The sequence below is a fragment of the Mustela nivalis genome, assembly GCF_964662115.1.
Source record: "Mustela nivalis genome assembly, chromosome: 1".
NCBI lineage: Eukaryota > Metazoa > Chordata > Mammalia > Carnivora > Mustelidae > Mustela > Mustela nivalis.
In genome coordinates, this window is record NC_139020.1 from 79,082,878 (window position 1) to 79,099,358 (window position 16,481).

At 38.2% G+C, this 16,481-nt stretch overlaps 1 protein-coding gene across 2 annotated transcripts; it reads left to right on the forward strand.

The window, feature by feature from the left end:
• The first annotated feature begins 11,446 nt into the window (after positions 1-11,446).
• STRIT1 (small transmembrane regulator of ion transport 1) lies at positions 11,447-14,895 on the forward strand. 2 transcript variants are annotated; one of them, XM_082717723.1, is made up of 3 exons: positions 11,447-11,553; positions 14,612-14,710; positions 14,811-14,895. In XM_082717723.1, exons 1-2 carry the CDS (start codon positions 11,541-11,543, stop codon positions 14,704-14,706), a joined length of 108 nt encoding a protein of 35 aa, XP_082573849.1. In that variant the 5' UTR covers positions 11,447-11,540; the 3' UTR covers positions 14,707-14,710; positions 14,811-14,895. The 2 variants fall into 2 exon arrangements, with proteins under 2 accessions (XP_082573849.1, XP_082573850.1); XM_082717724.1 differs by having other exon boundaries at positions 11,460-11,553; positions 14,615-14,710.
• The last annotated feature ends 1,586 nt before the right edge of the window (positions 14,896-16,481 follow it).

The following is a 16,481-nucleotide window of genomic DNA, read 5'->3' on the forward strand; positions in this document are numbered from 1 at the left end:
TGCACATTTCATTGTGTAGAAAGTTTATTTGGAAAGAAAAAATCTATGAATGTGTTGGACTCTTGTCCAATGACTTGCATACTAAAGTATTTGGAGTGAAGTGTGCTGCTGTCTGCAATTTATTTTGAAAAAAAAAAAAATCAGAAAATCAGATGGCTTGATGACAGAGGGTTGCATATACGGGAAGTTTTATAATTATATAAAACTATCTCAAGCAATTGCTTGAAAATGTCATAATAAAATGTTAGAAAATAGGTTTAAATGTATAGAGATTTAGAATACAAGAAAGATGGAAGTGCAAATCTTTTGGTTATAACTTTAATTACAGAATGAAAGATTTTTGTCTCCTATTACAATAGTTTTAGGAACCGGAATGTTGGTTGGTGAGAAGGGCTGGGTTAAGGGAACAAAATTACTCCTGGGGTGACTCTCACAGACTCTGCCGTGTTCCCTGGTGTTCTGCCTCGGGAGGCTGTGTGGAAGCTGGCCCCACTTCCCATGAAGGCTGTCTGTGGGGCAAAAGCTTTCCCATTGGGAGCCATGTTGGCTCGTGAGGGGAAAAGAGGTCCTCAGGGACAGCCCACGTTCAAAAAGCTGAGAGGAAAATGCAGTCACCGTATCAGAGCAAATGCACAGGCCAAGGGTGGCTCTGTCCTTTGAGCATGGTTATTATTCACTCCTTTGAGTTTTGTTCTTTTACAGCTAAAAACCTTGGGATTTAGAACAGTTTATTCAGGAGTCTGGAGAAATTAATAAAGTGCAGTTATTTGTCTCCTGTGGTTTTGTGCTACCCAACCCTATATTTACAGTTCTGGAAGACGGTGGGGGATGGGGTTGGGAGAGGAGCATTATTCTGTTGTTTTGTACACAGTCCAGTCCCCAGCAGGAGTAACTTCCCCACCACGTGGGGAGAACCAGCCAGTCTTCTTCAACCTTAAAGTTGCCCTTTGGCTCTGATGGGTACGTTTGGGGCTCCTTTTATTTGGGGTGTAGGGATGGGAGAAGGTGTATATATTTTGGTGGTAAAAGGGAAATAGCAGAGATTTGATTCTACAGTTTTAAGATTCCTCAGGGAAGGGAAAGTGTTGAACAGTTTACCTAATATGTTTACAACTGAGTATGTTTCCTCAGTGTATTCTTTATTTTCTTTTTAAAAGATTTTATGTACTCATTGGAGACAGACAGATACAAAGAAAGAGAGAGCATGAGCACTGGGAGCTGCAGAGGGAGAGGGAGAAGCAGACTCCCTGCTGAGCCAGGAGCGTGGTGGGACTCCAGCCCAGGACCAGGGGACCATGACCTGAGCCAAAGACAGAAGCATAACCATCTGAGTCACCCAGGCACCCCTCCTCAGCATACCCTTCAGTGAAAATACCATCTTCGATGTCACCCTTTTTTTGCCTCAGAAAATTACCATTTGAAATACGGAAATGCCAATGCATAGTTTCTGAGAAAAACCTTCTTTGTCTTTTGGTTTAAATTGACTTCATTGACAATATCTGCACTTTTAAAACCCCACACCTGCCGGAGTACTGCTGGAAACAAGCACTGGAAAGCTTTCAGTGATGAAGGTCACCGAGCTCTCACACATAGTTCCCACTGGACATTATTTCCATGAGGTATGAAGTATATAATTAGCAAAGGGTCAGCAAATAAGATTTTCAAGAATGTGATTAGAGAAGCGGAAAATCATTTCAGGCAAGAATGTAAAATGTGGGTGTTTGGGAAAGGAGCAGAAGCTGACCAGGGATGAGCTGGACCACTGCAGCTGCTTTATACTCTCTTCATAGACTCACATTCGAAGCTCCAGTCTGGGCTGAGTGCCTTATGCTCCCGCTACTTAATTCTCATGATAACCTTATAAAGCAGGTCTTATTATTTCTGTTTTACAGATAAAGAAACTGAGGTCAAGAGAGTAGTGTTGGCCTGAAACATAATTTTCAAAAAGATAAAATCAGGACCCTCGGACAAATATATAAAGGACCTGTACCAAATATTTTATTGACTTATGCACTAAGGAGGGGAAAAGAGGTTTGATCATTTCCAAGAGCATAAAAAGCATATTTATTGGTAACAACAAAAAATGCCAGGATGAAGATCGCTCAGCTAGATATAGCACTGGTTAATGTCCAGCAGGCCATCGAGATAGAGGGTTATCAGCTCCTTTGGACAGAAATCATTTCCATCTCTGCTGGATGAAAATTTACAAGTTGAAAAGAAAAAGAAAATTTACAAGTTGGCAAGTGAATTCTCTAAGGATGGGAGCTCTAGCCAACAGCAAAAATGAGATGAACAAAGCACAGGTCTCAACAACCCCTGATGACCTCCGTCCCTTTATACTGAAAGGATCTTCCCCCACCTGTCTGCTTACTTCCACATCTGGAGAATTTTTCTGACAGTCACCTGCTCCCAGGTCCCACAGATATTTGCAGAGCGGAGATTCAAACCTCTATCACTGTGACAGCACCGCCTGTAGAGTCAACCCTCTGTTATGGCTCAGCAATGAGGTTTTTAAATTTTTATTTTTTAAGAATGTTGGATTCCATGAGATCTGTGCAGGTAATTCTCTCTTACAGCCAATACATCTTTGAAACATGAAGATTCTCTGGGTGCCGAAACCATCCAACTCAGACAACAATATCAATTCAAAGTAATAGCACCTTTTGTTTCTGTTTTAGTGGAGACTGCTGAGGCCACAGACTCCAAGAATAAGAGGAGTTCCATACTAGGAATGACCCTGACATGGCACTTTCGTTTTTACTTCTGTCTTTATCTATATTAAAACATTCAAGAAATAGATTTAGGCTGAAAGCATAGTCTGTAGTCTGCTTTGCAAGGCCATGGTACTGGCAGCGATGGCTTGAAGTTTAGGGAATATGTGTATCATGGCCTAAGAAATGGACCCATAAATGCTCACCTTTGGGCATCCTTCTATCAGCCTTTTTCCTTAACTTCTTCTACACTTGAAAGTAGGCTATGAAGGGGCTCTCACATATGATCAGTGAACACACCATGTCACAAATTATATAAAATCACTAAACATGTCAGGTCACCATGATGAGGTCATGGAGACCAAGAAAGGAGCAGGGAGTCAAGAGGTTGACTGTCAAGTCAGTAAAGGCACTTCATTTTCCATGCATGCCTGCTGCCATCACCTCCATTCTGTCCAGGACCCAGCCTGTCCTCGCTGTCTGCTCCTGGAAGCTCTCTGATTGCCCCAAGCTGCTGCCTGCCCCTGGGTCCACGGCCATGTGGATGCTGTTGCTGTGCTGGGGGCGGGACCCCTACAGCACATGCGCGCACACTTTTTCTTCTGAGTGTCGCCTCTGCTGGTGCACATGTTCCGCTGTCCCATCGACTCTGATGAAAACCAAGTTCAAAGATGACATTATTAAGAATTTCAAGACACAGAAAATTAAACCGAGAATGGGGGCCTTCTTAGCATGGAGTCCTAAATAACTTGTGTAGGTTGCATGCCAAGAGGCTGGCCCTGGAAGGAACTCTCAGGGCTCTGGAAATGCACACAACTTAGTGATTTCCCTTGCTTGCTCTCTCCACATCATCTTCTCATATCATGAAAGCTTCATTCTGATGTATTTACCAAGGAACAAATATTTAATATTTAGGTAGATGAGGATAAACCTACAAGACTAAGAATAAACAGCAGTGGGAAAGGTCAGGGGCGCCTGGATGGCTCAGTGGGTTAAGCCACCCACTCTTGATCTCAGCTTAGGTCTGGATCTCAGGGTGGGGAGTTCAAGCTCCAGTCTGGGGGTGAAGCCTACTTAAAAGAAAAAAAAATTTAAAAAGGGAAAAGTCTGAAGACTTTGATGCCATGGAAGCTGAGAGAAGAAAGAATTTCAAGAATGATAAAGTCACCAATTGGAGTCAAGTGACACTAAGAGGTCATCAGTAAGTAAGATCAAGACTGAAAAATTTCTACTGAGTAGCAACATGGAAGTCATGTGATATTAGGTCTTAGGAACAAGTTGTTTTAATGGAAAAATGCAGGCAGAAGCCAAATCAGAAGTGTACTGTGGAATGAGTGGGAGTTGAAAAATGGTCTCCTGCAACCCCCCTCCCTTATGTTGTGGCTTGAAGATTAAGAGATATCCTTCCTGTAAGACAACCCTCGGGAATGATTGCGGCTACATGTGGGTACATGTACCAGGGAACATCTAGTTTTTTGCCCACATTGCTTCTCATTTCTCTTTATGTCTGCTTATCAGGATTTAAAATATCAGATACCATGTACTGGGAATGTACTATGTGTTAGGCTGGTGCTCAGTATATAATATCCATTTCTCTAATTCTGCAACAGCCTTGCATGCTATTTCTCTCACTTTCTAGGCGAAAAAAGAGACTCATAGTCCATGTAACTTGTTGAAGTTCACACAGCGATTGCCAGAGCTGGTGATCAAACCAGATCCCAAGTCCCTCCTTCTCCACTATCATAGTGCCTTTTCTCTGACATGCAAGAGTCCCAGGGAAGAAGATCAGGTAGTCTGTAATCCTTTGTTGCCTCTAATTCATTCATCGCAATAGATTTCATACATTGGGCACCTCAGATTGGTTAAATCTTGCTTATTACATTCTGTTGCATTTGCTGAACCTTTTAATTGGACGTTGCACACACAAGTTTCTCCACACAACAACCCAATCAAGGGAAGTTCATAATATAGGAAAGTCCCACCCAACCTGTCAAAACCATATTAATCAGAACCATTGTAAGTGCACCACACTACTCTCCACCCTTGTTGATAGTCCTCTTTCTTTCTTTCTTTTTTTTTTTTTTTTAACATTTTATTTATTTATTTGCTAGAGAGAGACAGCAAGAGAGGGAACACAAGCATGGGGAGTGGGAGAGGGAGCAGCAGACTTTCTGCTGAGCAGCGAGCCTGATTTGGGGCTTGATCCCAGGACCCTGGGAAGGTAGACCGAGCCACCCAGGCACCCCAATAGTCCCCTTCCTTGGTGAGTAATTAACCGCCACCCTGCTCTGAGTCTCCATCATTTCTTGTCTGTATCATTACAATAGCCCCTAACAAGTCTCTCTGCTTCTACCCTTGCTCTCAATCACAGCAGCCAGAATGAGACCTCAAAAATATAAGTCAGATCATGTTATGGCACTCTTAAAAACTTTCCACTGGCTCCGTTTCACTCAGGGGGAAAAAAAAAAACAACATTCTAACAATAGCCAATAAAGCCTCTTTACTACCTGCCTGAGCTCTTCCCTTAACTGCTGTCCCCTTGCTCACTGTGCTGAAGCCACTCTAATTCCTTGCGGTCCTTCAGTTCTGCCAGGAAAAGGCAGCCTCAGGATCGACCTAATTATTAACCTTAGTCACCCTTACTTTTTCTTCTTTTCATAAAACTTACCACCTTTCTGAATATAACTCTGGTAAGGCAGGGATCTTTGTTCATTTGATGTAGTTCCTAAGTGCTTGGAGTGATGTCTACTAGGGGCTCAGTAAACCCTTCTTTTAAAAAACAAAAATTTTCAGCTTTGTTACTATTTTGCCAGGCATCTCTCTCAATCCCGTTTCAGTTCTCTTCCCTTTTTTGCCTTTGGGGATCTGGGGTTCTTTTCTAAACCTTTCCTGTTTCAAGAACTAGTTCAACTTTGAAAAAACTGAGGTATAATTCACATAATATAAAATTTACTCTTTTAAAAAAGTGTATGCTTCAGTGGTTTGAACAAAACCATGCAGTCAGTGCTGCCATCTATTTCCAGGACAAGAAAACTCCATATCCTTTAGCAGTCACTGCCCATTCCCATACCAATTCCCTCCACCCCACACCCAGCCCTGAGCAACCACTAATCTACTTTCTGTCTCAGTGGAACTGTTGTGGACATTTCATATAAATAGAATCACCCAGTAGAACTTCTTTTACATAGCATGATATTTTCAAGTTTCAACCATGTTGTAGGGTGTACCAAAACATTGTTTAAATGGCTAAGTAATACTACATTGTGTGGCTATACCACATTTAGTTGATCTCTTCATCGGTTTATGGGCATTTGGTTTGTTGCTACTTTTGGGCTCTTACGAATAAGGCTGCTATGAACATTTGTGTACAGTTTTGTTTTAACACCTGTTCTCCATTCACTTGGGTATACACCTAAGAATGGAATTGCTGGGTCATAAGGTAGTAGTATATTTAACATTTTGAGGAATTGCAAAACTATTTTTCAAGGTGATTGAACCATTTTACATTCCTATTAGCACTGTATGAGGGTTCTAATTTCTCCACATCTTTGTCAACACTTGTTATTGTCTATTTTTTTTATTTTAGTCATCTTAATCGGGTGAAGTGGTGAAGTGGTATCTTATTGTGGTGTTGATTTGCATTTCCCTAACGGCTAATAATTTTAGTATATTTTCATGTGCTTATGGGACATTGTACATCTTTGTATAACAAAATCTGTTCAAATCCTTTGCCCATTTTTAAAATTGGTTATTTGTCTTTTTATTGTTGAGTTGTAAGAGAATTTTTAAAAAATATATGCTGGATACTAAACCATTGTCAGATACATGATTTGCAAATATTTTTTTCCCATTCCATAGATTATCTTTTTCCTTTATTGATGGTATTCTTTGATGTACAAAGGTTTTAATTTTTTTGTTTTTTTTTAAAAGATTTTATTTATTTATTTATTTGACAGACAGAGATCACAAGTAGGCAGAGAGGCAGGTAGAAAGAGAGAGAGGAGGAAGCAGGCTATCCGCGGAGCGGACAGCCCGATGCGGGGCTCGATTCCAGGACCCTGGGATCATGACCTGAGCCGAAGGCAGAGGCTTTAACCCACTGAGGCACCCAGGCGCCCCGAAAGGTTTTAACTTTTGAAGAAGGTCAATTCATCTATTTTTTTGAATGTTTGCATTTTATGTGTTATATGTATGAAACAATTGCCTGGTTTACACCTATGACTTCTTCTGATTTATAGTTTTAGCTCCTGTATTTAGTCTTTGATTCATTTTGATTTAATTTTTCTGTATGGTGTGGGGTAGGGTTTCACTTTGATTCTTTTGCATGTGGAAAACCACTTGTCCCAGCAGGATAGCCTGCTTCCTCCTCTCTCTCTTTCTACCTGCCTCTCTGCCTACTTGTGATCTCTGTCTGTCAAATAAATAAATAAATAAAATCTTTAAAAAAAAAAAAACAAAAAAATTAAAACCTTTGTACATCATTGAAAAGACTATTCTTTGGCTCCCCTGTTGAAAATCAGTTGACCATAAATGTATGGATTTATTTCTGGATGCTCAGTTCTATTACATTCATCTGTATGCCTGTCCTTGTGCTTGTACCACCATTCTTAATTACTATAGCGTGTAGTATGTTTTGAAATCAGTAAGTGTAAGTCCCTTGTATTTCCTTTTCAAGATTGTTCTGATTATTCAGGGTCCCTTGCAATTCCATATGAATTTTAAGATTAGATTTTTCCATTTCTGCAAAAAGGCCAGTAGTATTTTGATAGAAATACACTGCATCTGTAGATTGTCTTGAATAGTATTGCCCTCTTTAACAATATTAATTTTTCCAATTTGTGAACGCAGAATGTCTTTCCATTTATTTAGATCATCTTTAATTTCCTTCAGCAATGTTTTGTTAGCCTTTAGTTACAAGGCTTGTATGTCTTCGATTAATTTTATTCCCAAGGATTTTCTTCTTTTTGATGCTATTGTAAATGTCATTTTTTTCTTATTTTTCAAACTGTTCATTGCCACTGTGTAGAAATACAACTGATTCTTGCATGTTGTATCTTGTATTTTGCAAAGTGGCTAAATCTGATTATTTTTTCCAGCAGGGGTTTTATTGTGTGTGTGTGGAGGGGGGTTCTTTAGGAATATATATATAATATATTATATATATTTATATTTAAAATTATATTTGTATTATATTTAAAATTATATTTATAATTATACTATGTATAACTAAATATATCAGTTAATTAATTATATGAATTAATTAAATGATTATATATTATATTATATATAATATTAATAATCATGTCACATTGCAAATAAAGATAACTTAATTTTTCTTTTTCAGTATGGATGACTTTTATGTCATCTTCTTGCCAATTTTCCTGGCTACAACCTCCAGTACAAAATTGTATCAAAGTGTAAGAATAAACGTTCTTGTTTTGTTCATGATGTTAGTGGCAAAAGAGTAGATGCTTCCCCTCTAAATATGATGCTAGCTGTGAGTTTTCTGTAGACTCCCTTTATGAAGAGGTTGACGAAGTTCCCTTTGGTACCTAATTTGTTGAGTGTTTTGTCTTGAATCAGTGTTGGATTTTGTCAAATGCTTTTTCTGCATCTATTGAGTTGATCATGTGGTTTTTGTTTTCTTAAGCTGTTATCAATATGGTGTGCTACATTAATTGGTATTTGAATGTTGTGCTGACTTTTCATTCCTGGGTTAAATCCCATTTGGTCATGGTATATAATTCTTTTTGTATTTTGCTGGAATTGGTTTGTTAGATTATTGTTGAGAATTTTTGGACTTGTATTCATTAGAGAGATTGGTATGTAGTTTTCTTCTTATAGTATCTTTGGCTTTGGTTTTGAGCCAAAAACTATGAGGTCTACTGAGTTGGGAAGTCCTCCCTCCTTTTCTATTTTTGGAAAGAGTTTTTGAAGTATTGGTGTTAACTTTAAATATTTGGTAGAATTTGCTAGTGAAGTTCCTGTTCCAAAACTTTGTTTTGTGAAACATTTTTTGATTACGGCTTCAATTGCTTTTACTTGTTTTAAGTCTATTCAAATTTTCTATTTCCTTTTGAGTCAGTTTGGGTAAGTTTATGTCTTAAGAGGAACTTATCTATTAAATCTATCATGTGCAGATTTAGCTACTATAATTCCAGACAGTAACAGTTAAAAAGTGTGAGAAAAATGAAGAATTCTGATTTATCTTGAATAAAGACCCAAACAGTTGACTTTTTAAGCTTAAGTACCCTAGAAGAATCTAATGTCACTTTGATAATAAGGGTTTTGAGAACTAACTCTTGAAGAAAGTATGCAAAGTAGAAGTATAAAAGGTATGCCTAAATGGTATGCCCTATGAAGAAGATTAGAAAATGTTCAAATATGGGCCTTGCATTTGTGAGTTCAAGGTGAATTCAGTCTACTAATGGATAAAACATTTTTCCTGAATAAATGTTATAGGTTTTTTTTTTTTTTTTAAGATTTTATTTACTTATTTGACACAGAGAGAGAGATCCCAAGTAGGCAGAGAGGCAGGCAGAGAGAAAGAGGGAAGCAGGCTCCCCGCTGAGCAGAGAGCCCGATGCGGGGTTTGATCCCGGGACCCTGAGATCATGACCTGAGCGAAAGGCAGAGGCTTTAACCCACTGAGCCACCCAGGTGCCCCAATAGGGTTTTTTTTTTTTTTTAAAATTAACTGAAGGTATACCAAAGAGATGAGATTCTAGACTGAACCCTTTTCTGAGATCTGGGCATTTCATGTTCATTGAGTTAGTTTTTTTTCTTTTTTCTCTTTCTCTCTCACTTTCTGTAGAAAACAAAGAAAAATAAAGGAGTTATAAAGTAATTCCTCCTCAAAATTCAGTTGAAAACAATAGTGTTAATAATAGTCAATTTTATGTCAAAAAAGAAAGCTGAGGACAATTGTAGTGTAAAAAATTTTCATACATCCTATTTTCAGCTACTTTGGGAAAATTGTTTTACACTAGTATAGATATATATTTGTTTGTTCTTTGGGGGGGGTAACTCACTGCTTCTTTTTAATATCTTTTTTTTGTGTGTGTATCTTAAGATAGCATATTCATTTGATTCTATTTAGTTAAAAAAATACAGTATTTAAGTGAGATCAATTAATCGCCATTTTTTCACACTATGTTTATCTTGTGCCAACTAGCCTTTTTTAAAAAGCATAATTATTTAGTATTGAAAAAAATACGGACTTTAGCAGGGATTTTGTTACATAGAACATAGTCTCTCTTCTTATTTGGTATAGCCAGTTGTTTTTAAAAAATATTAAATTGTAACATTATATGTTAATAATAAATAAAAATAAAAATAAATTGTATATAGAGAAAGAGAGATGGCAACTTGATTTATATGACATAACAGGGGCACCTGGGTGGTCTGTGTGTGGCTCATGTCATGATCCTGGGGTCCTGAGATTGAGGCCCCACATCAGACTCCCTGCTCAGCAGGGAGCCTGCTTCCCCCTTTCCCTCTGCCTGCCGCTCCCCCTGCTTGTGCTCTCTCTCTTTCTCAAATAAATAAAATCTTTTTTTAAAAAAGTAAGTGACATAACATAAATATGGTGTGTGTAATCATTCAATAAACGTACCAGATTATTGGCTGCATGTCTAATCTGTAGGTATATGACTTGAGGTAGAAAATCAAATGTTCTTGCCCATGTGGGTAGTAGCATCCTGAATTCATATACTGGGGATTCACTCTGACTGAGGCATCACTGCAAATGGGAAAGTAGAAAGATGAGGTGTTTTAGGTATCTTAGGGAGGAGTTCAGACTTTTATTTTCTAGGAGAGGGGGAACCATTAGTGGATTCTGATCAGTGGGTGTGATGTGTTCATCTGCAGTTCCCTCTTGGAACTCTGTGGAAATGTACTCGATCAGGCAGGTCTTCTCTTTCAGACGAGGACACCCTTCATCTCGTGGTGGACATTTTAGGCAGTTTGTGACAAGGTCATTTTGCAAAACTTTTCCATGCAGACCCAAAAATTAAAGTTATTCCAGTGAGAATCTAGAGCACAGTCTAGGTCATGTTATATAAATCAGGTTGGACTTTGAAAAATGGAATGTCCTATTTTTATGCATTGCTAATAAAAACAAGCTTATGACTGCTCTCTGAAAATTCTAGGCAATACCCCAGCCTTTTGTTGTTTTAGTTTCTGGTATATTTGTATTAAAATGTTCTGTTTTTAGAATGGTTCAGAGCAAGGGGCACCACTTAATTTATTTTCTCTTTTGCATCCTGAAATGTAATAAACATCTGTATTTCACACAGCTTTTTCATTTTATCTTTACAACACCTCTACTGGGGATAGATGTCACTATCCTCATTTTAAAATTAAAGTGACTGATGTGCAGGTTGAGCAACTTGGCCTTTATTTCAGAAATAGAGTTGGAATTTGAAGCCAGGTCTCTCCAACTCCAAAGTGTTTTTTCCCCCAGTAGATCACCCTCCCTCTTTGATAGAACTTGTCTAATTGCAATGTGTACACCTTTCCTCAAACATTTCCTCCATGTCGTCTGAAGTCATTGAGTGAATTACACATCTGTCCATCTCTGGTCTAGGATAGCTCAGCTTTTTGACTTTAGCTTATGTAGCCACTAGATTCTTCCACAATAACAGGATAAAGAGCCAGAAGAGCTCTGTTCTCCAACACCTGACATCACTCCGCAGACAATTGGCAGTCAGGAGAGCGGCAGCTGCCACACTCTTCAGATATCTCTCTATTTAAAGTTCAAAGAGACGCTGGATGACAACGACGAGGAGGTGAGTGTGGCCCTGACCAACCCACCCAGCAACAGGAAGAATGGCTGAAAAAGGTAAGATCTAAGGCATCAGACCCTCCTGGCAAGAAAAGTTCCCAGCTCTCTGGTTTAGATTACATTCCCCAGTGTTTAGTATTTCTCAGTTATTCTGAAGAATGTGGTATCACTGCGAAAGGGGCACTAACCACCTACGTTAGCATGGCTACAAAAAATGCATTGGATGTACAATTTATAGACTATGTCTATATCTTATGTGTGCTTTTAAAAGGATCATACAGAAGAGCTTAATTTGTTCATGCCTTTTCTTCAAAAGATGAGTTAGAAGCCAGATATTCTCCGGGGTTGTGCTAGATTGGAGGTATTGTGGTTCTGTGGGACCAGAATTAAGGACATCTGACTTCTTTGTCAGATCTGCTACTAAACAGCTGTGCGAGCTTGGGGAAGTCTGTCCACCTCTCTGGACCTGTTTCCTGCACCTGAAATGAAGTAAATAAAATGGGCTTTGTCATCTCCAATATGCTTCATATCTGAATTTCTTTTTTTTTCTGCTTTTAAAATATGTATTATATTTAAGAAAAGTGATTGAGTCTAATATGACAAAAGGGACTGAATATATATGGTATCCAAAAAAAAAAACCACCACCTTTTTAAATACCTCCAGGAATTATTGCTTTTAATTCAGACAATAATCTCAGGAGATATAGAGTATTATCATCATTTCCGCTTTACAGATAAGGAAACTGAGGCATAGCCACGTATAGTCACTTCTCTGTGATCACATACTAGAAAGTGGTGGTGCCAGGTTCTGAACCAGACAGTCTTGTTTCGGAGCACAGTGCCCTTAAGGATATTTCGAGATATAACCCTTTGGGCAGGCTCAGGATTGGACAGAGAGGAGCATTTTGAAATCACTCTTCATATTTAAAAAGAGGTTTTGTGCTTGTTTGCACTATAATGTAAGTGACCTATGTGAAATATGTTGTGTTCTTATATATTCCTGTTTTTTTTTTTTTTTAAGATTTTATTTATTTGAGAGAGATTGAGAGTGAGGGAGAGAAAGCGGTGGGGGGGGGGGACAGAGTGGGCAGGAGAGGGAGGGGAAAGACTCTCAAGCAGATTCCACATTGGGCGTGGAGCCCGAAGGGGGGCTCAATCTCACGACCCTGAGACCATAACCTGAGCGGACACCACGAGTCCAACACTTAACCAACTTGAGTCACTCAGGACCCCATACATTCCAATTTCAAAATGATGCTACAGATTACGACAAAACTTAAAATAGTTGTGTTAAAATAACGCAAATGCAGGTATAATTTGAGTGTGAAAATGCACAGTCAATTGGGGTGTCTGGGTGACTTAGTCGGTTAAGCATCAGACTCTTGATTTCAGCTCAGGTCATGATCTCAGGCTCATGATCTCGGGGTCGTGAGACTGAGTGCCAGGTGGAAGTGCCATGTGAAGCCCCGAGTCTGACTCTGCATTGGGTTTGGACCCTGCTAGGGATTCTTTCTCTCCCTCTTCCTCTGCTCCCCTCTCGTCTCTCTCTCTCTCTCTCTCTCTCTCTCTCAAAAAAAGAAAAAAAAAAAAACCCCACAGTCAATTCTATTGTTTTACAAAGAGTAATAAATAATGAGACATAGACTTATGTACTTTTAAGTCTTTATTTTATGTGAATTTTAGAATTATATTAAAATATTCTTGTATAAGATATTTATAAATGGTCCATTATAATATGGGCATTAATTTTTAAGTTCTCTGAAATTGGGAAAAATACTAAGTCATATATATGAACAGTTCAAAAAAAAGCACTGCTATGTACTTCTGCTATAATGGCACCTTAACTCATAAAAAGTCTTTCATCCAAATGAGAGTAAAGGGCATATCATAATGTTCGTTTTATCCTTAAAGAAATACCACATGGCAGGTGAAGAGAAAGATTTTTCCATTTAGTGGTTAATGCTTTGTTCAAGGTCACAGCAAGATGGAGAAACAAGGAAAACTTGTTGAGTTTGCAAGAGTTAGGGGATATTCCACCATTTTTGGAAACACAGATTTAAACTATTAAAATTCTTCTTAACTGCACAAAGTTTGCTTTTATAAGAGTGCCTCCTAATTTTAGAAGTGTCTCTTTTCCTGATGATTTTGTTTTAATAGCACTTAAAAAAAACTTCACATTTTAAAGTGATGGAAATTGTAATAGGCACGCAATTGCTAAGAATATGTGTTCTCTTTGTTAGCTGATGGCGTACAACCTAATTGTGCTTTTCAGTTAAGAATATATCTGAGTCCTTAACATGGAGACATTAATTCTATATGATGTCTTTCTGTGCTCATCTTTATTTTTTTGTGTGTGATGTGTGTGTGTGTGCAATGAATATTAAAAAAATGGTAATTTTAAAAATTGCTTTCTTCAGATAAGGGTACAGATAGAAAGCACAGGAGCAAAGATTGTTTTAATGTCTTCTCTGTGGGTTGGATCAGAGTTGGTTGCTCTATTGAACATAGTAACAAAATAGAATCTCTTTCTCTAGTTGAGAATGATCATATATGGTATAATGCTTTTCTTTTCCTATGATACTGATGATTAAAGTCAGTATCAAGACGTATTAGATTATCAAGACGAAGAAGAATTTTTGACACCTTTCCCTGTGTTATGATTATTTAGTTTAGAGGAATTGCCTCAAGAGTAGTTTTCCATTGTTTCTATGTGAACAGCTGCTCTCTGTGTTGTTGGACAAATGCAGGAATGCGTTTTGTATACATTAAACACACACATAATGATATTTGATCCTCACAACAACTCAGGGAGGTAGATATTACAAGTTTCATTATCTCTACAAACAGGGAAGTCCAAATTCAGAATGGCCCAAGGTCACATAACTGTAAAAGGAAGACCTACGGTTTGAACACCACAGGTCTTCTGTTTCAAATAGCCAGCGGACTCCCATGGACCCTTTGTAGAACAGGAGATAATAATCCTGTCTGGGAATGACTCGAGTGTGTATGTTTTTCTCTTGATATTTTCAGATTCCTTTTATTCTCTTAATTCAGAAGATACAATACCAAAATTACCTACTTAGTCTGTTCTTTCTTTTTTTTTTTTTTTTTAAAGCAGAGTCTCCATCATCCCGCCTTCTGGTCCCTATTCTTCTCTTGATTGGCTGGATTGTGGGCTGTATCATAATGGTTTATGTTGTCTTCTCTTAGAAAGGTAAAGTTTTCAGTAATTGAATATGTTTGTTCAGAAAGACCCTACCTCACTCCAGAAATAAATCTTTTCTGTTTCACTAATGGGACATTTTATCATGCAGGCAAGAAGACTTCAGAGGGACATCAATTAGAAGAATTAAGAAAAGCACAAACATGACAGATGATTAAACGTTTCTCATGCAAATACCTGAAGTGTTTCACATCACTTCATAAACTTGGATTTGTAAACTGGTATTTTGGTGTGCATAAGAATCTCTTCCAGAACTTTTAAAATATTCCATCTATGAATAAAAACGATAAGAAACCTGGGGGTTGGAAAAAGTTCCAAACTGTGACTAAAAGGGCTTAACCAATAGGGAGAAGTTTGGTAAATTAAATTATATTAAAATTTTTTTAGGTTATTCCTTCTTCTCCCCCCAAAAAAACTATTAAAAAAAAATAAACTAGAGATAAGAAACGCTAGTTCACAGAAAACAAGATGTAAATATAAACTTGCCCTTTACCTCTTTTTTTTTTTTTTTTAATATTTTATTTATTTGACAGACAGAGATCACAAGTAGGCAGAGAGGTAGGCGGAGAGAGACGAGGAAGCAGGCTCCCTGCCTAGGAGAGAGCCCGATGTGAGGCTCAATTCCAGGACCCTGGGATCATGACCTGAGCTGAAGACAGAGGCTTTAACCCTCTGAGCCACCCAGGCGCCCCTGCTCTTTACCTCTTGCTCATAATAAAAGAACTGTCATTGAACCTGCACTGGAGAACCATGGCTCACCTCTCAGCTGGGAAAAAGAAAGATGTTTAATAATATATATGTTGGTAAGGTTGTGGGGACTAAAGCATGCTCATGTACGGTCTTTAGAAATTAAAATGGTGCAGCATTTTTAGGGGTGTTTGACAGTCAGTATCTATCCAAATTAAATATGCATTTAACTTCTGACCCAGCTATCCCTCTTCTCAGACTATTGTCATTTCCACAGATAGACACTGGTAAAAATGCAAAATGGCATATACTGAAGCCTATTCATTAAGGCATAATGTATCGCAGCAAAAGCCTGGAAACAAGCCAAGTGCCCATTCACAGGAGACTGAGGGACTAAACTGGGTTCTCCCCACATAATGTGCTACTGGGGCCGCTGTGAAAAGGAATGAAGGGGTTCTCTGTATATTGAAGTGATGTCATCTCCAGGTCAGAGTGTTGCATGAAAAAAGCCAGGTACATGCTGCCTTTGTGTAGAATGGAGGGCGAGATCAATACGCACTTTCTCATTTCCAGGGCTCCATATTCTTTTCTCCGGCACTTGAACACAGAAGGTAATGTTTTTAAGCACCCATACAAATGAATTTTTCTATAATAAGTATTTTATTTCCACGTTTCCACATCCACCCTGATCATTTTCTCAGAGAACAAAGAACGCTTAGTGCAGTAAAGAGAACAAAAGTTTTGGAAGTCAGATTGTTTTATCCTAACTCGGGAGTCCTTTGAATAGCTAATTAATCTCTCTAACCTTAGTTTTCACAACTATAAAAAAGGGATAAAAATATTCTCAGGGGTTTGTTGTGAGGACGGCAGTGTTTTCTAAAGCTGCTTGATCTGAATGGATGGAGTCATTTGTTAAAAATACTGATTCCTTAAGCTCCTTCCCTAAGAGCTCATTTTGGTAGGTCTGGAGAAAGTCTATTTTAAAAAATCAATTAATTCTCCACGCGATTTTTATTATCACAGAAGTTTGGAAAACACTCTTATAACATTTGTGTGTATGTGGGCATTACTCCCT